General features: G+C 44.9%; 1 protein-coding gene across 16 annotated transcripts in view; it reads left to right on the forward strand.

The window, feature by feature from the left end:
- The window catches only part of DTNB (dystrobrevin beta), a 207,077-nt gene that overhangs the window by 61,764 nt on the left and 119,888 nt on the right, over positions 1-25,425 (forward strand). For 15 of the 16 annotated variants that reach the window (XR_010830722.1, XM_048053413.2, XM_048053411.2 and 12 more), the window contains one exon: positions 1,229-1,353. Coding sequence is in view for 15 of the 16 variants with exons in the window: in XM_048053413.2 (XP_047909370.1) it covers positions 1,229-1,353 (125 nt within the window). In the remaining variant the exon portion in view is untranslated. Of the gene's footprint in view, positions 1-1,228; positions 1,354-23,698; positions 23,892-25,425 lie in introns of those variants that run through there. The other variant, XM_066995269.1, reaches the window with a different exon arrangement.

Below are 25,425 nucleotides of genomic sequence, written 5' to 3' on the forward strand. Positions count from 1 at the left end.
CAACTTCCGCATGCATAGGTTCTCTACTCAAAAAAGCCTTTATTGCCTGTTTGATTTTGCTAAAGCCAGGAGTCCAGAGTTGAAGAGGCTCACTGGTTGGTAATTACTAATCGTTTAATTCATTGTTAGTAATTGCTAATAATTGTTAGTTACTCTTTTATGATAACTGCAAGAGAATGTGTTACTCTTGTTCTGGGTAGCCTTGCCTCCTGTTTAAATTAGTGTTAAATTGAATTGTAATTTAAATGTGCATTCAGAATTGGTCCAAATTCCACTTCGGAACATGTTATAGGGACAGCAGGCAGTGACAGGGAGGAGCAGTCAGCCACCATGTTGCATGCACGCGGACTGTTATTGAGCCTGATCAGAAACACGGTGCTGCCGGGTTACTTCTGAGCTCTGATAAAAGCATTTGCTGGCTTCCCACATCACGGTGAGCGTGGCGGAAGTAATAACATTCTAAGACTTATTTTTTTAAATCAACACTGGACTTACCATTTTAAGTGCATGACCATTTTTCTGTGTGTTTGGCGATACTTGCTTCTGGTCTTTGCCTTCCTCAGCTGGTCCCAGAATAGTTGCTCCTCTTGTGACATGAGTTAACACATCAAATGAATTGTAAAAGAAAATAAACTGATTGTTCATCTCTCTGTGTTTCACCTTGGCTGTGCCTATAACGAACAAGAAATTGGAAGTTGTCTTTCAAAAACAATTACCTTAGCAAAGGACAGGAAGGAGGAGGCATAGCTCCAAATTTCAATTGATTCTAGTAGATTGGAAATGAACGCAGTGCTGACAATTGGTAAGGCTGTGCGTGCAGGTTATTTACCTGCTTCTGCACCACCTTTTTTCTTCCCTTGCCCTCCCCTCAAAATACAACACCTATGTTCAGAAAACCTTATCAGAGAGTGTAAGAAATTGCTTCACTGGATGTCAGTTCCTGACAGAAACACCAGACAATTGGTTTATTTCTTAAAGTTACATACTTTTGTTAAACTATTTTCATTTTCCAGTATTATAACACCAAAAAAAAAAAAAACCACCACCAGCTAAGAAAACCAACTTGCTAATCTGTGTAGTTTCTTTACTGATTTCTTAGTATGGCATAATGTAAACGAATGTTTCGAACTCTATGCTTTTTTTTTTAACATTTTATTGTCATCTGATTGCACATATTTCACTGCTCTTCGTAATAGTCAACTCACTTTTGTCATTCTTTCCAAAACAGAAATCGCCTGCAAAGAAGCTGAGCCATGCAATTAGTAAATCACTTGGTTGTGTACCAAGCAGAGAACCACCTCGTCCTATATTTCCCGAGCAGCCAGAAAAGCCACTTGATCTTGCACATATAGTGTGAGTATCTGCTTTAATCTGTCTTTCAGTTAATCAGTGTTATGAAACAAGGTCTTTGTGGTTGTGTTTGACTTTGGAATTGGCTAGCAGGAAAGCCCTCAGGTTAGTATTATACAGTTGCAATGCTATAAATGTTTACATGTTTCTCTGAAAAAAATATTTCAAACATACTGTTTTGTTAAGAGTATCTTGTTAACTAAAAATTGATACAGAATAAGTTTATGTATACTTAGACTAAAGCCTGTCTGTATATTGCGTATATTCTACTCACATTTATTAGTATTTTCAAAGTACTAAGCGATCTTACCTTTTACGCATCTCCCCATTGATAAAGTAGTCTGATCCGTTTGTTGTAGGTTAAAATGATGTAAACAAAACAATGTTAAATAAAGGCCATATTTACTTGTGGTTAATATTAGGGGGTTTTCACTTGTTGCTGTGGGACCATTGACTTTATTTATCTCATCGAGAGGCTTGCTGTGTTTTTCTGCTCAGTGGTATTGTTGCTAGCCTTTCATTCTAACCTCATTGCCAAACAGATGGAATGATCCTAACAAAATACCATTGTACTGGTGTTGGTTTGAACCAACTTGAAATGAGTCTGCTTCCCTCATTTGCCAGTTTTCTCCTGAAAAAAAAACCTGGAGAAAATACTCAAATTCTGGCACTTCTAATTTTAGTAAAGTAAGCATCCAAATAGATCTATTTTAATGTCCTACTGTCTTGACAAAAAGTCTGTCTTCACATCTAGCTAAATTTAAGCACGTGCTGCAGAGAAGAGTGGGGAAAGAGAAGCAAAGGGAAGGGATAGAATGGTTTGGGTTGGAAGGGACCTTAAAACCCACCTAGTTCCAATCCCCTGCCATGGGCACGACCCCTGCCCCCAGCCCCATCCAGCCTGGCCTTGGGCACTGCCAAGGATAGGGCATCAGCAGCTCCTCGGGGCAACCTGCTCAGTGCCTCGCTACACTCATAATAAAGAATTTCTTCCTTATACCTAATCTAAACCTACCCTAATTAGTGTAAAGCCATTCCCCCTTGTTCCATCACCCCACTCCCTGACAGAGTCCCTCCCCAGCTCTCCTGCAGCCCCCTTTAGGTACTGGCAGGCTGCTGTAAGGTCTCCCCAGAGCCTTCTCTTCTCCAGGCTGAACAACCCCAGCTCCCTCAGTTGGAGCCCTGGTCTCCCTCAGGAGAGGTGCTCCAGCCCCTGGACCATCTCTGTGGCCTCCTCTGGACTTGTTCTAATACTTCCTTGTCCTTCTGGTGCTGGGGGCCCCAGAGCTGAGCGCAGGGCTCCAGGTGGGGTCTCACGAGAGCAGAGCAGAGGGGGACAATCCCTGCCCTCGCCCTGCTGTTGGTGCAGCTCGGGATATAATTTATGTAAAATGGAGGACTCACATTTTCATGACTGTTCAGTAATTTGCAGTTCTGAGAGTAAGTGGAGTCGATGCTCTTCTAGTTCTCATAAATATTAGATTCTTCTTGAGTGGTTTCTCTGTTGTCACAATATCTGAATGGAAAACCAAAGTACTCAAATCTGAATGTCTTATAACCACTGAAAGTTCAATATTAGGATGTGCTACTTCAACCTTTCTTAATGCCTTATGTTTTTGGCTGTTTCATACATTCCTTTTAACAGTTGAGACAGTCAGCAAGGAGAAAATGGAGGCTAACTTGCCGAAAATACAGGAAAGGGGAGAGTAGTAAAGCTTATCGTAGTGTGGTAAAACTCTCGTGTGACTTTCTTTTGTAACAAGTGTAGAAGACCCGTAACTTGATATGAACAAGTTGTTACAATGCTAAACTCCTTAAAAAACAACATTTACCAGTTTCTGCTTAGCTGTGTGATTGCTTTCTCCCGTTCTTGCATCACTGAATACTTCCCAACTTTTATACTTTTAGTCCTGTGCAGTGAGTGGAGCTGGATTTGATGTAACAGAATATAGCTGTTCTGATTTTCTCCGTGAACTTGCAATCATATATTAAAAAAAAAAAAAAGAAGGTCCATTTTGCAGCTGTTCATTTCAGAGCTGCAGTGCTGTGTCCTCCTAAATGCAGGGCTTAGTGGATCCCTGGGGACAAGGCTGTACCAGAGCGAGCTCCGTGCCTTGGTTGGGAGGTGTTGTGGAGTTTGAGTCACTGAGCTTTAAATCTGGATTTTCTGTAGTGAGCTGCTGCTCAGCCTCATAGGAAAATCATTTTGTGCTTAAAATTTTCTCAAATCAGGAATCATCATGAATCCATTCACGTTTTTCTGTGTAGGTTTTCTGTGCTGCTTCCAAGCTGACGGTGACTAGCATTCACAAGAGATAATTAGGAGTGTACAATGCAATACTTTTACAATTTTTTAATATATATAAAGGTGATGGAGAAAGCTGCTGGGGGCTGCGGCAGGGGCTTGGAGGGAGCTTGGAGCTGGGTGGGCACAGCACGTGACAGCTTCTGCAGGGGTTGGGGCCGTGTCCCAGCTCAGGAACGTCTGCTGCCCGCTGCCAGCTTTAACACAGGAGTGGCGCCCGAAGGACCGAGCGCTGGGGACCACTGCCTGATGCAGGCACAGGGAGAGCACAGTAATGGTCTGATGCAAGAGCAGGGCAAGTAGGCGGCATGTGGTATTTGTGTCAACCGCTAAAGCACAGGAAAACAAAATGGTTCGCTAATTAAAATGAATGTAAAAATAAAATAATGTTTTTTTTTAAAGTACCACCTTTGAGGTTTTCTATATAAGCGATAACCACTGGCAATTCTTAAAAGTAGATGTAACAGTTTTTAAGCATGAAAAAGGACATACCTGTTGGAGATTCTGTCCTAGAGAATTCAACTTCAGAAGAGGAATTGCTCAGGGCTACAATGAGTCATTATTTAGGTGTAAGTGATCGTGACCTGATTACATTTGTTGCATGTAAATGAGGTACACATCAGCATCTAGCTGTGCTTTAGAAGAGTCTGTCTTGCAAAGCAGAAATCAATGTCAGCTGAGTATATAATGTGAACATAAAAATATTAATAACTAGGAACTGTTTAAGAATACTTGGCCAAGTGACCCCAGGCAAAAAAAGACTTGGAAGGGGAGCAATAAACAGCTATACTGCTCAAGGGGATGAGAAAAGGCAAAGATTGCTAGTAAAGAATGGAAACTGGGAGGTACGCTGTGTAGAAGGTGGATTTGAAAAAAAGGATTACAAAAGGGAAAGAGAAATGGCCATATATTATTAGTATAAATAATAAAAACCGGTAAGAAGGATATTGGCCTGTTGTTGCATTAAAATAATAAATGGTAAATTGTTCAGTCGTAATGGTTGAAGTTACTGGAAAATAGTTTTCAGGCTGTGGTTTGGCTGGTGAGAAGGCAGCGATTGTGCAATGTGCTGATGGTCTCTGATATCTCTCAGAGGTAAATCAAAAGGATGTGGAATTGCACCCTCTACATTTTCAGTCCAAACTGCATTCTGAAAGAGGTGCAAAATTTCTTAATTTGGCTGCTTGCTGCTGATTATTGCCGTGTCTTGGAGCAGTTGGAAAGTTCCCAGAGCGCTGGAGGAAAATGCACGTTATCTCATTTCTTGAATGAAGTCAAGCAGGGCAATCTCTGACACGTTCAGTTTACCCACCTGACTTTGATGGTGAATAAAATAATCGAGCAGTAGATAAGCTATTTTGTTGATCAGTAAATAAGAAGGTAACTCATGCCAGTCAGCACACACAGGCTTTTGTCAATTTGGTGTAGTCAGGCTCAGTTTCTATCTTTTCGATTAGATTAATTTTGATTAATAAAGTGATACTGTTGAAATAATGCATTTATTATGAGCACTGCGTAATTTAGAAAGCAACCCTCAATATAGCAGGTATACAGCAGGTTGAAAGCAGCGTTTAGCTAGGTGTCCTCAATATAACTGGAAAAGAAACTGCTGCACAGGGCGCGTTTTCAAGTGGAGTTGTGCAGAGACCTGGCTTCTGTGCTCGTAACAGTTGTTTGAATGGCCAGGAGGAAAAATGCAAAATCACTACTGGTAGGCTAGCTAGGCAAAAAACCCTTGGATGAAGATTAAAAGGACAGTGTGCAGGGAAGAATGACTCCAAAAATTTTGGAGGTCGTGGCATATAATTGCCTAAATATGCATGTTCTGGGCAATTTCATAGGCAAGGAGGCTACTGTCATCTGGGTACAGGGAAGAGACTTCACCCTTGCTGTTCGGTGGCGGCATGATCCGTGTCAGAAGACTTGGCAGTGACAGTACCCACGGTCAGGGTGGGTGCTGGGAGACCGAGCGGTTGGAAAAGGTCAATTAAAATGCTAAAAGGCCTGGGAGTAGATATTGGAAGATGCGTAGCCTTACGTTCAAACACTCAAGTAGCTCAAGTAATGGTAGTATAACACACTGAGGAATGATTTGATATTTCTAAAAATATCTATCCTAGGGAAACGGAATGTAATCCCAGGGAGCTTTAGCAGATAAGCTTATCCAAAAGACACTGACCAGAAGTTGAAGCTGGGCAAATTCAGAATAAAAATAAGAAATGTGTTTTTAATAGTGAATGTAAGTAAGTAATCGTTAGAATAGGTTAGCAAAGTCAAAACTGGCAGAATTACCTGCCACTGAAAATTAAAAAATCCAAAGGAGAGCATTTTTTAGTTCTATAAGAATGCCAGTCTCTTTTACGTTCTGTGTTTGACAGACACCCTCTTACTCCAGTATTTCCCTATCATTTTATGATCTTTGAAAAATGTATGCAAAAATTTTAATGTGGCCAGTCAGGAACTTTACAGAATCCTCTGAAAGAGCATCATACGTATGCTCCATCAGGCAATCACAGATTTGCTTTACATATATTTCCCAAAATAAGTGAATGTTTCTGAATGTACCTCTAGCTCTCTCTACCTGAATTCCTGCAGCTGTGCTGGGTCAGCACTGTTAAAATGGAAATTCGTTCCTCCTGCTAGGTCAGTGCGTTCTGCGCCCCTCTCTCTCTCCCTGCCTCCTCCCCCAGGTTGTGAGCTGTGCCTAGGTGTGAGATTTCAGGCTGCTGTAGAGTGATTCTGCTTGAATCATGTTCTTTTTTGGCTTTTGGCATACTCGGTTTCCTGAGTACGGTTGCTGGAATGCACAGGCTCCAAAGTCTCTCCCCCATCTAAATGACAGAAAAAATTAATAGGCATCGAAAAACCCCTGGTCAGTTTATATTTGATAAAGCAGAGATTGTATGTGGCATGAAGCAGTTTTCGTGGGAGAAATCCGTTTAAAGTTTTCCTTCACCATGGTGTTATTTCAGATTATAGCTGGAGCGTTTCCCCTGGCTCCGGACCCATCAACGTGTAAAACCTCTCTGTTAAAGCCTGTGTTTCAGAAGGTTGTCCGAGGTGGATCCCTTGGGTGGCACGACGTGTGCAACGTGCTCAGGGTGACCCTGCTTGGCAGGGGGTTGGACCAGATGATCTCCAGAGGTCCCGGCCGTTCTGTGACACAACTCCGTCCAACAGAGCAGAGGTGTCCTGGTGCCGATGCTGAATGCGGCGATGCTCTGTAGCTTGGATGCCGCTGTTGTGACAGATGGGCTGTGTCAGAGGCAGCTGCGGCTGCTGCCCTGAGCTGCTCCTCTTCCCTTTCTTCCAAAACTCAGCGTTTTCACCAGAGAGGTGGCGTGTGTCACCTCCTCGGCCGCTGGTGACGGTGGCTCTGTGCTAAGGCATGATGCCACGGTCTGTGACAGCTGGAGAGGAAATGCGTGTCCCACCCTGATGGCTGTCTTCCATGGGTCCCGCCAGGTGACGAGTGTGTAAAGCCACGGAGAGGTAAAGGACGAAGGATTCCTTCACGTTTCTTACGGTGGAAGAGTGGGGGTGCTGCTTTAAGCTTTCAGCAGCTAAGTAAAAATGTGATGAGAAAGCATTTGCGGGGGTCCACAAAGTGTTCAAGGAGAATATGTGCTACCACTGTCAGGTCTACCAAAATTAGATAGCCAGGGGCCTGTCGTGTGCGTGTTGGTGTCTGTGCCATGGTCACCAGGGCCAGCAGCGTACAGGGGCAGAGAGCTTGGGGGTACCCGGGCTGGGGGCACTGAGTTCTGCCGATAGCCCCGGCTCAGCTGGAAAGCCGCGTCCACCGCGACCTGCTGCAAACCTCGGGCTGAGGCTGTCGGTCCACAGCTCGCCCCTTCCTCTGTGTAAGCCTTCGGCACCCGCAGCCGATGCACCGACGTTAACCGGTCCTCACGGACCCGTGGCTGTCAGGGCAGGGCGCCGCTCTCCTCGGGACGCTGGGGCTCCTCCTGGCCTGGACACTGCAGTCAGGTGGACTCAGCCTTTCAGAGGCTGCCTGGAAGAGGGGAACAGGTGATTGTATTGGTAATATTTACTCGTATTGCTAATATTTACCTTCGATACAGTGAGGCGGGAAGGGAATGTTCTGCTGTGTGGAAGATGCTGTGGCTGACACGTGCCCCCCAGGACAGGTGTGCACCATGCGGCATGGCCCTGGCTGTTAAGGAAATGCCCCTTCTCACTTCTCCTTGCAGCGGAAGAGCGGCGCAGAAGTGCCATCTAAAGTGGGAAAGCTGCCTACGGACTAACTTCTAGTTCTTCCTGTTACGTTACTTTATTTACGTGTCATATTAAGTTCAAAATTTAATTGCATTCTGTTTCTAGCAAAATAACCTGAGTTCAAAACAAGACCAAGAGCATAGGTTTAACTCTTTGGAAAAGGAAGAAATCAATGAATTTAGAACACAGCGTGGTTCTGCAGAGCCTGCTTACTGTAAGAAATCAGAGCGACCCTGTGGTTCTTTCAGTAGTGGTAGAACCAACGTAGGTTTGACACTGGATATATCTCCTCCCAGAAGTTTTGCAACAATAACGTATGAAGAGCTTACCTTTGGACATTAAAATAACCTTTGTAAGATCTTGGTGAAGAGTTACGGTAAGAATAACAGTTTGTGGGTTGCAGATGCTTTAGACCATCAGATGTGTGTTGCCAGGAGCTTTACCCTGTGTGACAATTCAAAAACTATTTATTGGCTGTTCCCTTGTTTTCCCCAGGGCCACCTCCTCAGGCAGCAACGACCTGGGGCTCTTTCATTGCTTCAACCCAAAACCCCGGGGGGAGCAATGATCTCTCAAAACCATTTTCCTTTACTTGTTGCTACTGCTGTGAACAGCTCTACCGAAAAACTTGAAAAATAGGTGGAAGCCGAAAACTGATATGCTTACAAAACGGTTTGTTGGCCCTGACTGCCTCTGCAGTGCAAACAGTGGGGCTAAAACATCCTCAGCTAATTTACTGAGTCTGCTTTAGGTGGAAATCTTGTCTTCATCTTGCAGTTGCCAGAAAGCTCTGGGGGTTAGAGAAGGAAGAACACACTCCCCTCGTGTCAGCAGGCGGAGGGAACGCGCACGATGTGGTGCTGAGCAGAAGCAAAATGCTTCGCTGTTGTCTACATGGAAACCCTCCGGAGCCCAAATCCACCCGAGTTTACAACAGACTTGATATACAGGAGTCAGGGCTGCTTAGGGGTTCCAGCCCCTCTCAGAGAAGCCCATCCAGCCTTGCTCAGGGGCCAGTCCTCTCTGGAGGGCTGTGGATAAAGGGAATCCAGTGGATTTCGGGTATTTGGATTTTCAAAAAGCCTTTTGAAGGATAATTTGTCAGAGCCTATTAAAGAAACTAGTTATTATTTACTGTGAATTTACTGAATTTACTGAAATTACTGTGCGATTGAAATACAGGTCTTCTGATGTACTGAAAAGTGTTGAAGGTTAGGGAAGCAAAAGGTGGGGGTTAGTGGATGGTTTTTAGGGTGGAGTAGAGTCAGTGGTGGGGTCCATAAGCAGACCTTCACGGGACTAGGCAGGGATGGCCCCTCTACTGTCGGCACAGCGGCAGTGACGTTCTCGAGAGAACATTTTTGTAAGGTATTACAGAGCACTTTGCTGCTGAACCTGCCGTGCTCTGGATGGGAGCAGCAGCAGATCTGATCAGCAGCATCTCTGTGCTCCTTCATCCTTGATCTGTCAGGCTGCTGGATGGCAGTGAAAACTGCAGACAAATCCCAGGTTTCCTCACAGTTAGGGAAGTTTTCTGGAAAAAGAGCTTTGTGGCCTCCAAAAACTCCACGAAAATAAAGGTCCTTTCTCCTAGAACCGGGGGTTGCTGATCCAAATCATCTTCTTAAATATATTAAATAAAATTTCAGTGAACACAGAGGAACAAGAAATATGCTTAGGTTGCCGGTATTTATTGCAAACATACATCAAAGATGACTTTTTATAGAAGTTAAGGTCAGATAACATTAAATCAGCCACTCTTACTGCCTACATCTCATTGATCATTAAATGTCACCACCTTCCTTCTGTACTGAGCCAGGCAATTTGTATTTGGGAAAGGCAATCTAACGTAAAAGAACTCAATTTTGAGAGGTTATAAAGGCAGCATTTCTTGAATAGCAGTTTGTTTGATTGAGTAGTCATCCTTCCTGTTAAAGTACTTTAACATTAAATATTTCAAAATTTTCACGTAAACTATGTTCCACTCCCAGCCCTTGTTCTGTTTTTCTTCCTCTGCTGATCTACACAGTCGTACGTCTCTGGATGTGTGCTCCAGGAGCAGATCAGCTCTGCTGCCAGCAGGTTGCCTTACCTGTCAGCTCTGGTCCGTGATGCTTTTTGTAGTCACTGCTTTCAGAGATGCAGCTCTGTTCTCTGAATCGAAGTCTGCGTGTTTGTGTCACAGATGTATAACGTAATATTTGGCCTTATTGAAATAGTTTGTTTTAACAAGCATAGCTTAGCAAGTGGTCTGGATTAGTCTTAGTGATTGCCATTTCATCATTATTTACTACTTTATGAGCCTGTCTCATCTGCAAAGTTTATCAGGGCTAATTTTCTGTGTACTTCCGTAGTTAAAAGTCTCAAATCTTGTGCAGCAGCTGTAAAAATCCCCTAAGGTGATTTGATTTCAAAGATAAAGAACTGACGGTTTTGACATCTAGCAGACCTCATTGCATTCAGAAAGACCTTGTTTATATTGTATAGCTCATGTACAATCAGACCCTTTTGTTAGCAGCAAGCCACAAACTTTATGTCAAATTCCTGCATCGGTGTGCAGCGGTGCCCAGCTCCGCCGCGTGCTGTGCGGCACCTCGGACGGGCAGCGGAGCGGGGACGGAACAGGAATAAGGAGCAGGAGACGCAGGGTAGGAGCCGAGTAGCTTAAGCCATTGTTGTAGCATCCGAATGCTGAAGTTGCCTGGAGGAGCTGCCGAAGCCTGCAGCGCTGAGCGAAGCCGCTGGGGCTTGCTCTGATTTACAGCAGCCGCCGGAGAGCCGCCTCTGCGCGCCTCGCGTCCCTGCTGCCTTCTGCCAGCCCGCGCCTGCGTTCGCTGCTGCCGTGGGAACTGCCGCTGCTATAGGATGATCCGTCAGCGCGTTTTCCGAGTTCAGGACATTTTTCCATAGGAAAGGAAGCCAAAAGCGTGCGTGCGTTCCCTGTAATGCCGGAGCCCCGGTGAGGTCGCGGTGACGCTGCTCCACGCCAGCCGCAGGAGGCACAGGTGGGTCCGTGCTGTGCCGGTGCAGCCGGGGGGCTCCCACGGGAGCCCGGCAGGGACAGGGCCAGCAGCGAGGCGGGAGGGCTCGGGCTCGGGCTCCATCCTGGGCAGCAGAGAGCTGGTGCCCTCAGCATGCATTCCTTGCATCACTGCCTGGTGCCTCCCTTTGCCTGCCGGGAACAGGAGGGAGAACAGCCCGGTGTCCTTCCAGGCTTAAGGGGGAGGAAAAGATACAGCAGATGATGGAGAGAATTGCTCTTATCTGAGTTGGGAGTGGTGGGTAAGGAGAGCACACGACCTCTCTGTGTGAGTGCTTCCTCCTCCGCTGGTACAGGTCGCTGCCAAAAGCAGCCAAGAGAAACTTGCTTTCTGCATTGGGAGCTCTGAGGCTTCTCCTCGCACCCCTGTGTCCATGGGGGCCCGCACACGTGCACAGGTGAGTCTGTGGGGCGTGTTTAAAGATTTACAAGCATCTTTTTCTCTGAACTTCTGTACTGGAAGCAATTCCCATGGATATTGAAGTTCCCGTCCTTCCTGGCCGTGGTTTTTATTGGCATGCATAATTAATAGCGCCGGTCAGCCCGTCTCCCACAAAGCACAATGTTGAAAGTTTTTGCCCGTCGGGCTGCAGAGCTCAGCGTTCCCCTGCCGTGGGCAAGCGCCCTCCCGAAGCCAGCGGCACGGGCACAGGCACAGCACCGCTTGGTTTGTGTGCGCTTGGCTCGGCGCGTGCCTCTGCGTACGTGCGCAGGTGCCGAGCTGATTTGAAGGCGGTTGAAGTTGCAGAAGGTGATGTGAAACACTGATGAGCATGTCTTAATTACCGTTGTTGGCTAGGTGCTTGCACACAGTCGTGAAATGTTGGCGACCTGTCATTTTTATCTTCTTGTGGTCTTTGAAACTTGCTGTGTTTTCCTAAGATGCATAAGCATTTGGTATGAATTTATTTTTCGGGAATATGATCACTTATTTTTAACTTTCATGCTCATTCTGTCACTGCTGAGGAATGGTATAGGCATTTTTAACCAAAATTGCATAAATATGCATTTAAAAAATATAAAGATTTTTAACAGAAGACAGATGACATTGCATTGTATAAAAAGGTTATGAAGCTGAACATGTTTAAGATAGAGATTTTCCCAGATTTTCATATTCTTTGAATACAACACCTGGTACACGGAATTTTCCTTCAATTCCCAGTGAAGGAGGCATGTTTCTGTATTTCCTACGGTGGTTGTGATCGCCGTTTATTCAGAACAGAAATGTTTTTAGATATCTCCACAGTAGTGGTTTCATTTGGTGGATACCCCGTGCTCATTTCCTTAATTGCCTTAGACTGAAATTCATTCCCTGTGTGTGTAGCAGATAGGGCTCCAGACTACTGAGGAACTAACGTGTGAGAGATCTCCATCCCACACGGGGAGAATGATTCTTACTAGATATACCTGCCTTTCTTGAGCTGTTCTTGGACGATGGGACGGTTTCCTAATGTTTGATTCTGTGTCATTTTGCTGCTTTGCCCAGGCGAAGTGTTTATCTGGATTAACACACAGCAGCTCTTCACCAGATTTTGTAATAGCCTTTAATCTGTGGGGCTGGCATCTGTCTCAGCCTAATGGGCCTGTAAATGGGATTTTATTTTTTTTGTCCTGAAGCCTTTTGGCCACACTTATGATTAAGGCGTTCAGAGTAGAAAGGTTTGGATGCTATGCATGTCTTGATTATGGCTGTCCTTATTCTCCATGACAGAGCAAAGTTCTTCTGTATTTTGAACTCTTTTCTGTTTGTTTCCATGGTAGGCTGTTATTTACATTGTATAAATTGCCTATGATACCTGCTCTGCCAAGCTGATATTCAAAAATTCTGGAATAACTTAGTTGGGAGAGCTTTCTGGAGGTCTTCTGGTCCAGCTCAGAAGTTCAGCCCACCTCTGAGGTTCGATTACGTTGCTCAGGGTCACTTCCAGCGGAGCGTAGCTTCCCTTCAAGCACGGAGGGCGGGTGGTCACAGGCGGCCGCGAGGCCCCCCTGAACCTGCTGCTCACCGAACAAAGCGGCTCCGTCAGCCTCTCCTCGTACACCGCTCGCTTCAGACCTTGACCATCTTGGTGGCCTCTGCTGCACTCGCTCTTCCATGTCCTGAGGAGCCTAGAGGAGGACACGGCGCTCCAGGCCCTGTCTCACAGGGCCAGAGAGGAAGAATCGCTTCCAGTCACCTGCTGGTTTTGCTCCTGCTGGCAAAGCCCAGCACGTGGTCAGCCTCGCTGCTGTAGCTCGTGAGTTTGTGCTCCTCAGGACCCCCGGGTCCTCCTGTGCAAATCTGTTTTCTAGCCAGCAGATGCTCACCCTGTGCGGTTGCACGGGGTTGTCTCGTCCGAGGTGCAGGACTTGGCCTCCCTGAGCTGGCAGAGGAGCCTCCAGCTGCTGCCGCTCCGTCAGGTTTTATGTTCTCTTCCTTCCCTCTTTCAGCTTCTCAGGGGAGTTATCTTACACAGAGGATTTCTTTTTTTTGAAAGCTAAGTCTGACGTGAAAAACTATGTTATTTTAATAGTAGATAGTTCTAGAAAGGAAAAGTGGGTTTTAATCTATCTTTGTCTTGGGTCCTGCCTCGGTTTTCTTAGGGACCTGAAGCCCTTTGTGTCCGTGAAGGTCACCGAGCTATCACAGTGACCCCGCTCCTGGAAGATGAGGTGGTCTTAGGGCGCCTGGCTGCAGTGGTGCTGACTGGCAAAAAGCCGTGCACATCAGGGGTGGCATCCTGGAACACAACTGATTTCAGTTACGCAGAGAGCAGGTCATTAACTGAGGCTATCTAATTAGATATCCTTACCTTGTAACTTGTTGCTGTGGGCTGTTAGAGGGAGTGGGGAGGCTCTCCAGAGGTGCACCTTGTCTCTAAGTCCACAGCAAGCAGGAGCTTCAGTGATTTTTCAGAAGAGGCTCTCAGAGTATTAGCCAGTGTCAAAAGCAGTTCGAGGCGTTTTTTTCAGCGGATGGAGAAATGTGGTGGTGCTTGGGTCCTGCCCCAGCTGCTGACCTGAGTAATGCAGTGGGCTAATATTCGCCCTAGAAGCTGTGCTGTGGCTGCTTCTCTGGATTTCAGTATTGTCAAATGTCACTGTGGACATGAGGAAACTTTTTAAAAATCCTCTCCCAGTAGGCATTTCACACAGCTACCCTCTGTTTTCATTAATGTGGTCCAGATCTGAGTCCTATCACTCAGACCGCGTTGTTATTGTGTTAATGAATTTCAGTTAACTTTCAGCAAGTAAATTTTACTTTGTGTTTGTCAGAAGCGTAATACATCCGAAGTCATGACTGCCTCCCGTGTGATGCAGAGCTGGCAATTCTTTAGCACAGTTGCACAAAACGTCTTTGCATCCTCAAGTTTGTTTGGTGATGAACTGCATTTTATTGAAATGCTGAACATTCTTTACAAGCAATGGCAAAAATTTGCACCTTACACTAGCTTTAGTTTGTCCTTTAAATGTTAACATGTTTAACTACCCAAAATGCTTTCTTCCACTGCATGGGGAAGGAAGAGCCTTATGAGTGCTGCTGGAGGCTTCAGGTATCCTTCCGTGGTTATGCAGCTGGTGTTAGTGATCCATTGCCCCACAGCCCGTGTGCTGATGTATTTCATTATTCCTGATCTAGAAAGGTTTTTGTGAAGAATCATAGTTTGTTAAATTTTGTGTGTTTATGAGCTTAAGTTTATTTTTAATTTAATTTTTATGTGCCATTCTGTAAGTACACACATTTGTTACTAGTTGAGATAAATCTCTGCTTAGTTTCAGGCTGGTAGAAGGTTGTTAAGGCTTGTTAAGAAGGTGGTTAATCCAGCAAAAGGAGTAAGAACCTCCAAGTAGTTTAATTATAATTCTGCATATATATATATATATATCTATATGTATTTACTTCTTGTTTATTCATACAGCATATCGATCTTACAGCGATTGCTGCACAGCGTTAGTACAAAAGCGTTTGCTTTTGCCTGTGGCTCAGCACTGCGGTATTGTCAGGTTAGCGCGTTATGGCCAAGGTAGTAACGTAACAGCCAAGGGAAGCAGCGGTGGCCTTTTCTCTTTGGTGCCCTACATCCAGACCTGCTGGAGTTCTGCTTTAGGCAAACCTAAATCCCTTGTCTCAGTGCTGGAGTAAGTGGGTGGAACGTAAGATTTCTGTATACGGGTCAGGCTCTGTGATGCAGTCATCCACCTCTGATACTTAAAATTTATGAGTTGTATATTAATGTTCTCTTTTAGTTCAAAATGTACAGGGGGTTGCATTTTACTTGTGTGAATTGCGTGCCTATGCTGGTATTTCAGCCGCTGCCTTTCTTTCTGGTCTCCTGCATGCAATTTTCTTGCTCCCTTCCCTCACGCGGCTGTGAGGGGGGCTGCCGGCGGGTCCCCTTCTCCCTTCTGGTCAGCAGGAGAAGCTTTCTGGTGTGGCACACCAGTCGCATGTCTGCTGCCCTTGCTGGAGCTCAGCACCCTGCCGTGACAGGAGAGGGCCGGGCCGGGCCCAGCGGGGCTCGGAGGTCCCCCAGGGCCTCCCTGCGGGTGGGCAGGCACGGGATCTGCGGGGCCTGGGGCGGCCCTGCTGCCGAGCCCCGACTTCCCCGGGTGAGCGCTCTGCTTTGCCCTTTAATCCAAGGGGGGAAGGAGTGAAATGTAAGGCTGGATGTTTGGTTGTTGTTGGTTTCGTTAGTATTTTTTAAAACCAAACCCACATGCTCCCTGCACTGCCTGTGCCCACGGCTCGGTGCCGTTCCTCAGGTGCCCCCCCGGGCGCTCTGTGGTGCCGGGGCACAGCTGTGTGGGCACGGAGCGGGGTGGGTGCGGGCCCCTCCGGGCTGTGATACAGAATCACTTAGGTTGGAAGAGACCTCCAAGATCACCGAGTCCAACCTCTGACCTAACACTAACAAGCCCTCCACTAAACCATATCACTGAGCTCTACATCTAAACGTCTTCTAAAGACCTCCAGGGACGGCGACTCAGCCACTTCCCTGGGCAGCCCATTCCAACGCCTAACAACCCTTTCGGTAAAGAAGCTCTTCCTGATACCCAACCTAAACCTAACAGCAGTGATAACGCTGCGTTCACAACACAAGCTGGTATTAATGGGCCTTTCGTAAAGATGCAGCAGAACTTACCGTGACATTTCGTCCTGGTGAGTGACTTGCGTGTTCCCGGTTACTGGGAGTGGAGGTGTGTGATGGTGGAGCCGGGTGCCCGCGCTGGGCAGCCACCTGAGACCCGAGGCAGCCGAACCAGCCCCAGCAGAAACCCAGCCGTGGCTGGGCGTTAGTGGCTGCGAACAGCACGCTGCTGTCATCAGCTCTTGTCACAGAGCTCGGGGATTTGTTCCCTGCGGTACACATCTTTTTGTCAAATCTCGGGTGTTTGTGTATGTTCTCAGATTTGTGGTTAGTTCTTAACTTTTTATTGTGTCTGTTTCATTTAATTCTGATCATCTTAACAGAAGCATACACTGTAAACTGTTTTGTAAATTACATCAAAAATTAAAATAGTCTGTGCATCGTTTCGGCAGCTCAAATAATGTAAATCTCCAGAGGATGGAGCAAAAAGGTGAAGCCTTTAGTCCCCTTGCCCAGGCAAAGCCAGGCTGGCTGACAGGAGCAGCTAATCTCGACTTTGGTAACCAGTCAGTTCTGAGCCATTATTGTATCCAAACGTGCTTAAAATGTTTCCTTTTGGCAAATATTTAACCTGCTATTTTTGGATGATAGATTTTTGATTTAAATTGTTGTCAGATTATACTTAGTTGGCTTATGTTTTATGCCTTCCTTTGCATCAAGATAGCTTTTGGCTGGATTACTACTCGGTGCTAGTAGGAAAATCAGTCATGGTTAAACAGATGTAAAAGCTCCGTAAGGGCTTGTAGAAAACTTGACTCAAAATATTCCAGGGAAGCCAAGACCACATTTCTCACTCCTAATCACAAACATAAAACCAACACTTTTGAGTAGTATAAGAACAGAAATTGGCCATTTTCTGCTGATTAAAATAACAAAGAGAACAAAACAGTAATCAATCTGTAATATATACATGTAATCTTTGTTGGAAAGTTGCTCACGTGATTTGTACCGGAATGGAGTGGTGAGATCCAATTTACTACTACAGTTATGTTCCCTTTCTGTAGGAGGAAAATGTTGGCTCAGCATATCCGTGGATGTATTTGCCCTTGGTGCTCTCATTGGAGGAGTGTTAGCAGCTATTTTTAAACAATTCCTAATTTTTTTCTTACAAATACAGTGTCAGAAAGTAGTACATTACAGTGAGGAACTGCTGACAGTCATCTGGCACTTGGAATTTTACAGAAGTCTGCAAAGTCAGTGTTCAGTGCCTTCCTGCAACTGCAGTCATATGCATTATTTGAATTAAGATACCGTAATTCTTCAGAAATATTTAAACAATACTGTGATCTGGATATTTTAGGGGATTGGTAAGTAAAGGATTACAGAGAATTTTGTCTGGTTCTTTGCCACTTAGAGATAACCGTAAATATGTTTCCATTCTCAGGTTTGTTTCAGCTGTACATTGAACGGGTTTGTCCCACAGGTACAGGTTTCATCTGTATTCTTTTGTTGCATGTGCAGAAAACAAAGAAAACAAATTGCACAAGTAGCAGAAACTTAGATCTGTCTCCTTTACTGAAGGTAATGTGCATTTTTACAATAAACAAACTTCCTTTTCTATTTAGCAATAGAAATAACAGGCAATGTTTTCCCACTTTTTGCTTTTCGCATTTGCACAAAGGTCACGCTGCACTGAAAGTAGAATTGGTCTTCAGTGACTTTGTGCAAAAGCACAAATCAGACAAAATTGAGTTATTCATCCAAGCAATGTCTGCCTGCGTGACAGAAAGCCCTTTTTATTTGAAACCGAAGAAATCTAAATAGTTGCAGAATAGAAATAGAATTTCAACAATTCAACTCTTTTTAAAATTTTCTCATTGTAACAGCATATTTTAAATATTGTGGTTTCCTGATTTAAAGCAGAGCGACACTTTAAAACTTTTTATTATGGAGAGGGGGTTAGTTTCTTGTTTCTTAATCCCAGTTCCTACCCAGGATTAGAAAAACAAGCAAAAGAAGAAATCACCCTTTATGGTAAGATATAATGTATTCCTGGTATAGTATAGTATATTCCTACTTTTATAGGATAGTTTTTCAAAATAAGTGCAGCAGGAAAAGCAGGAAATGCGTGTTGCATTGATAAGTCATTCTGACAGAAGCCGCTACCTTGCAGCTTCCTAGGTTGGTTGTTAGCTGTTGGAGAACGTTGGCCTTGGGTGCCTGCCAAAGTGTAGCTCTGAATTCGCATCTTTCACCTCTTGAATTTGGCTGGTAATTCCAGCTTCTGAGTCTGATGGTTTTTGTGTCACAGATTTACCTTCAATCATTGTGTTTATATATGACAGACAGAAGTTTCCAAAACTTGTCCTGCTGTGAAGTTTTTCCCTTACATTTTTGAGCAAAAGAGCTCAAAACATATACACAGATGCTGCTACAGTTATTTCCTTAACCAGAGTTCATGATGCCTAAATGAGTCATCACAGTCATTTAACTAGAACCGCAAATGCAACAGAGATCAGGGGATTTCTTCGAATTATTCCCTGTGCAAAGCAGAAAATATATTTTAAAAAATCAGGTATTTTATAAAAATCATTAACATTTATAACAGACGGAATTTGCCACAGTCATGAAAATAGTCCATGTGCTTTATTGTCCTCGTTATTCAAAATCTGCAAGGATATTTCTAAGTAGAACTTGTTCATTTTGGTTTCTGTTCCTTGGATTTTGTTATATCCGTGCTGTGTACTGCTGTTTGGTTTTATTACAAATAAGCTAAATGTGCGTGTAGGTTGCCATCAAATCACCACTTATTTTGTCTGCTAAGTAGGAGGTTTGGAGTTAGGATTATCTCTGTGAAAAGCATGTTTTCCAGCTTTTAGTTGTTCCTGTGTTTCTTCAGTGAACCATCCCTGATTTTCAACCTCCCTCCTGAATTGCAGTTCCAAAAATTGAATGCAATTCCGTTCGTGTTCTTACAGTGCCAAATGCAGCAGAACCCCTCTCAGTTCCCAGAAATTGCTCTCCTACTTCTGCGCGTGGTTACTGCATCTGGCTGTTCTGCTCCAGCATCACACCGGGGATGCTTGTTTAGCTGACTGCCATGAACCCTCGCGCTCTTTACTGTTATTTTCCCAAGATGAAGTCTGTTTGCATCCCCAATCTGTTAATTCTGTGAAAAGGGTAATTCTAACACCCCTTTGCTTTCTGTTGTGAAGTTTAAGTTGTCATTATGAGCTATTGCATTTTTAAGTAGGTTTTCCTTTTCTTCATTGGCCTGTCTTCAGTGCCTCCTATTGAACAGACGTATTGATCTTATATTCTACTTACTCAAGCATGTAGTCAGAGGGAGAAGGCAGCAGGAGATCATTATTTAGATTTGAATAATAAATAATGGGGCTTTTTATGCCCTTAGTTATATATAATGCATAATACAAAAGAAGTAATTCATTTCCTCCTACTTGGTGATAGATACTGAGCAATTAGAGGATAAGAGTTTATACAGCAAATAATAGTAAAGGAGTTGTCCCCTTAAGTAGTAGAACAAATTTGCTCAGTAGAGAGAACTCCGGAGAGAAAATTCACCCATCTTGTACTCACTGTTAGGAAATGTATGGTGTGACCTACTAAAGTCCTGGCTGATGAATTTCAAAACACGTATATATCTGACACAGTTTCCAGAAGTGTCTCAAGTACTCAGAAAGAGCAGTCAGGCGTTGGGACGGGTTGCCCAGGGAGGTGGTGGCGTCACCGTCCCTGGGGGTGTTCAAGGAAAGGTTGGACGTGGTGCTTGGGGACATGGTGCCGTGGGTGACATTGGTGGTGGTAGGGGGATGGTTGGACCAGGTAGTCTTGGAGGGCTTCTCAAACCTTAATGAATCTGATTCTATGATTCTGAGCAATTGTTGAATTCTTCAGGCACAGAGTGGAATAGTAAAGGCAATGTTTAAGGAAGAAGTCTGAAACCATTTTCACTTAATCTTATTTAAAAGTAGCTCTGCAGACTGCTTCTGCTGCAGCTATCTGAAGCTTCAGCTTCTGCAGCGTTCCACAATATCCCTGCCTGCTGACACCAGCCCTCCCCTTTTAATTTAACATGTGCCTGCATCGCACACTTAGCACACATTACGTCCGTTGTCCTCTGCAGAGTCCTTGCCATTTGCACGTGGAGCTCCAAAATACCTGCCGGTGTGTTCCTAGAAATGACATTCTCTTGCCTAGCGTGTGAGTTACGGGTTAAAGCTTGCGTCTCGCTTTTAGACAGTCTTTACGTATACACTTAGGGAAGAGAATAGCCAGTGCTTGTGCAAAGGCAGCCTGAAAGCCATCACGAAGCGAAGTACACAAACCCTGAGTGTTCTGCTCTTCCCAGCTGCTTGCTCACCGCTTGGCTCCTGAGCACGCGTGGGTTTGTAGTGACTTGCTGCTCGCGGAGCACTTGTGCAGGCTGCTCCCGTCTGCAGATCAGCCCCGATCAGGGTGAGCAGAGCATGCGGTGTAAGACCAAAAGGCAGACCAAATTTGGGACAAAGTGTGAACATGGGCATGGGTTGCTCGGAGAGGCTGTGGAGTCTGTGCCTTTGGAGCTATTAAAAACGTGACCGGGCAGCCTGCTGTGGCTGGTCCAGTTTGGGCAGGGAGCTGGGACTGGGTGGTGTCGAGAGGTCCCCTCCAGCCTCAGCGGGTCTGTGACCTGGACCAGCCAGCTGCAGGAAGCACCTTCGGGATGTCGGGGGTGACCGAGCAGGCTGTTGGCAGTGCCACAAACCCTCCGTTAGCTGGAGGCGGTCTGCCAGGACGGAGCCTGCCCCTTCCCATCTGCTCCCACTGACACCCGGGCTTTGCCTGGGTCCTTGTTGCTGGCCAAGCGCCGTCCTCTGGCAGATTGCTGATGAAATGCTGGTGGCTGTTACATCAGAGAAAAAAACAAAGGTGCAAAGTCAAAGGAATAAGCTCAAGATCAAGTCATAGTCCTGCATGTACTGTTAATTGTACTTGGGACCGTTTTTTGCCAGTGAAGCCAGCTGGCTCAGAACGGCCCCGTCCGTGCTATTAATCTTTCTTACCTTCCACAAGAGCCAGGCTACATCTGAACGGCTTCCTGGGAGTAGTTCCTGGCTCGTTCTTCTCCCAGGAATTATTGGGAATTGCTGTTTGACTCAGGCCAGAACTGTGCGAGGGTTTGCTAACAATTTACACGTGTAGAAGATCACGTTCCTGGATTTTTGGAAGACTCCCTGGCACGGTTTCACTTACTAAATATAAGTGGGGCCAAACTGGCTCCGGATCAGGCCATCAAACTGCACTCTGAAGACTTGTCGGATATAAACAGTAGGAACACTTTGAAAATGAGATGTGCTGGAGCTCTTCATCCTCAAGTCAGTAAATGACATCTCAAATTTTTATTACAATTTTTGGAGAATTTGTAATGTGCGGGGGAAGATTTCAGTTGTATTACTGATGTCATCCTTATGGAGCATTTTGCATAGAGTAAAATGGCTTTATCCTCTTCCAGTGAGGGAGGAAGATAACCGTTCTCTTGCTTCCCCCTAACCTGCTCCCCCCCGTCTCCACTCTTCCTTTTAGTCCCTGAGATCCAAGGATCCCTGTGCAGGAGGCAGTCGACTGGCGTAGCTGCAGCAGGCTGCTGGGCCCGGATGCGCTTTCCTTTCCTAGTTACAGCAGTGCCTTTGTGTCCTGTTGCAGGGACTGGCATCGTGCCTGCTGGGGAGAGGTCCTGTTCTCCTTCTAGCGACCTTGTACTGCATTGGACGTGCACCTGGTCTCGTCTTGAGACAGGAACCTTTTGGACAGAAGGTCCATGTAGATGGAAGATTCACAAAGAGCAGTTCAGGTGTTTTTACAGGCTGTATCTTACTTCCCTTCCCACTGTTTGGTAGGGTCTGTAGTCAGCTAGCAAAACCAACCATCAACCTCCTTTATACGGTAGCCTGGAAGAATGTGTCCTCCTTTGGCTTTTGGATTATTATTGTCTGGAGAGGAAGCTTAAAAACAGCAGCGATAGGTCCTGTATGTCCTCATTGTAAGGATAAACAAGAGCTGCTAGAATAACAGGAGGCAATCCACTAATAGTCGTGTTTGGTGTGAATGATGTCCACGTTGTCCCAGCAAAATAAATGACACATCAACCTAGCATCAAGCATAGTCTTACCTTTCTGGTTCGCTCACTGCTGGTGTTTGTGAACCTATTGCTGCATGCAGAATGACAGCCTTTCTCAGTGAAGTCTTCGCATGCTCCTTTTGGCAAGTAAACCAGCAAGTTTCTGAGTGTCAAAAACACATTTATCAGTTTTGCTTAAAAAAAAAAAAAAAAAAAGTTGGTTCTCATAAATCAGTACTACCCCAGCATCAGCTGACACACAACCACCACACTGCTGTGCCAGGATGTACTAGCAAATTGTCACCTGCTCTGGGTGGTAAGATCGGTTTGCTTCAGGAGCAGCATTACCTCCTCCTTATTTGCGTCCAGACACCGCACTGGCAAGGTAAGCTATTCAGACACCTCTGTAAAACTCTCTCTCCTCTTGCGGAGGTACCAGAATCACCACTGCCTCTGCCAGGTTGATGTGATGGTGGAGTTCCTCCACGTTACTCTCCTGGTTAGCTGTCCTGTACCAGAACTGATGGTCCTCCTGCACAAACCCGACATAACTGCAGATGTGTGTCTCTACCCTCTGAAACCCAGTTTGGGAGCCATCTCAGCCTACCCGTGACCAACTATTGCTGCTGCAGTGCTGATCGTTGCGTCACCGAGTGTTTTTAATGGGAAAATAATGATTTCACGTGCACACAATCCTGGAGGGAGTATACTGCACTGTGCTCACCCCATAGCTTTTAGGTTGTTCTGAGGGAAGGAGATGGTGGTAGTAGTAAGTAATGAAACTTGAAATTATTGAAATTGCGCCTGCCCTCTTGTTAGCATGACGAGCTGGCACGGCATCCTCAGCAACGTGGCCTCAGATCTGGAGAGTTTGATGTGTGCTCCCATGCAAACCCCAACAGCAGCCCTGGAGCAAATGTCAGGACAAGCGGTTGGACTGCAGTGATGCACGGATTGCTGAAGTATGTAAGGAAAGCAAAGGCTGCTGTTACAGGAAAGAAGGAACGTGTACCTGGGGGCATAACCTTGATTTAAACCATCGCAGCATTTGTTTTTATGGGAGAAACCAGGTAGCACTGCTTGCAGACGGGGACTGTGCTTTACCTCAGGTAACCTCGGTCACGACTGTTCTTTGGGGAAATTCCCTTTGGTCTCTCCTGAGGAACAAAGGTAAGACAGAGGAGGTGCGTTATTGCGCTATTAGCAAAATGTGTTGACATAGTCCTTCCAGGAATAATAAGGTGTGAGAAAAGCAGGTCATGTTTATGCTGCTTTGAATCCTTCCTGATAGGTTACAGTAGAAAGAGATTAGTTTTCACAGGGCTGTTTGCGGAAATCTCCCAGAGGGCTTCTCACGGTTGTTAAGCAAAGAAATGCCATTTCTTTACTCCCGTGGAAATGCCATGCAGTAGAGACCGAGATTTACATTGAATCGGATTGCACTTCACAGTCTGTGTCTTTCTTACCTGAAAGTATGAAGTAGGAAACATTAAGGAAAAAAAAGTTAATACTGCATGTGGTGTTAGAAACAAACAATTCTAATGAGTTTTAACGAGTTCTTCTTTCCTAACCTGCAGTATGAGAAATAATGAAGTGCCCAGGAAAATAATCAACCTCACTTTGTTGCTTTTTCCGGTTGACACCTTACCAGAGGGAAGCGAAAGGACTATCACGGCAGTTGGGACGTTATGATTACAGTTTCATGCAATTGTATTTCATCAACTGCTATTTATGGTGTTTTGTTTTGTTTTTTTCCAATTAATAAACCGAACTAGGATTCCATATGGATTTGAGTACTCTTCCTTTGTAACAAACTTTAAGTTAATGCAAATCTTTAATATGAAGATCTTGACTAGTGTCTGCTAGCTGTGGTGCCAGCCTGCCTTGCACCTAGAAGCGCTTAATGCCTCTATACCTTTGCCTACATAAATATATGTAGGTAAATATCCACAAAACTGGCAGTTTTCTTTTAGATCTCTCCTTAAATTTCTGTCAGCATGGCTGTAAATGGAATAATAACAGGCAGAGGGTATGCTCAGCCACTCTCTGTAGCGTAGTGGGATTTAGTATAAGTACGATTTTTCATTTTTATACATCTTACACCTTTGACTTGTGCCTGCCTTCAGGTGGTGGTCAGGTCTGTGTTGTAATTCTTTGTAGTTCTCGTTGCACAAAGAAACGCAACCTGGATGGACTGCGAGTGGGGCTCTTGAGCAGTACCAAAAAGGCTCATAATATCTGTTCCTATCTTTATAGCGTAGGACTTCTGGGGTTATAGACCAAAACTGACCTGTAAAGTTAGCAAATATATTCAAGACTTCATGTCTGTTCAGTTCATATGTATGTAAATACAGTAAGTGCAATTTAAAAGAAGTAGCAGAAAAGACTGGCAGATATCATGCAGTTATCCCTATTTTCATCCCTATTTAAAGAATAAGTCAATTCCAGGCATTAGTAGATAATTAAGCAAATGCTAGTGTTTACTACACTGCTAATCAGCGCACCTGAAAGTGACTTTTTTTTTTGTTATATGCAATATACTGTCTGGTTCTGGCACACAAAACATTGAGTACAGGGAGGAAATGCATATCCATGCCAGAAGCTTAGCTGATAACGCTTTGAACTTCTGCTGCTTGACATCATTGGGGCCGTTCAGACCCTATTTAATTGTCCTTTCTGAGGGACAATGAACTGTGTCTACTTCCAGAATTCTAGGTGTCCCTCACTGACTTCAGACTCATCGGTTCCAGGTCTGACAGACAGAGCTTTTTTTTTTTTTTAATTGGATGCGGTGGCAGCCCTTAACCCTCGAGAATAGATTGCTTTTCCTGAGCTTTGCATTTTCCAAGTCTCTGTACGCTGGTGGAATCAAATACGTCACTGTGCTGATTGCATCAGCAAGCTCAGATAGAAGTGTTTAGGGTTTGGTAAATTTTGTTTACTGCTGCTTTTTTTTAGAGGTCCCTTTGCAAGGTGATTGTCCGGCACAGCAAAAAGTCTCAGGACTTGGCTGCTTCTATTTACTGAGCTTTTAGACTTCTGGGGCCTGAGAGCTGTCCTGGTTTTGTTCTGGACCTTCACCAGCCAAGTCTGAACGAAGAATTAGACCTAGGCTTAACTGGGCTTTTCTTCAGAATGTGTAGTGATTTTCCTACTTAATAAAACTGTTGACACAACATTTATTTCTTATTTCTCATTTTTAGACAAGATTACTGAGAACAGATGTGACAGCAACTTCAGTTACATCTGGATCTCATAGGTTTTTATAGGTAGGAGCAGGTAATTAAAGGGTAAATATTAATGA

The sequence above is a fragment of the Anser cygnoides genome, chromosome 3, assembly GCF_040182565.1.
Source record: "Anser cygnoides isolate HZ-2024a breed goose chromosome 3, Taihu_goose_T2T_genome, whole genome shotgun sequence".
Taxonomy (NCBI): Eukaryota; Metazoa; Chordata; class Aves; order Anseriformes; family Anatidae; genus Anser; species Anser cygnoides.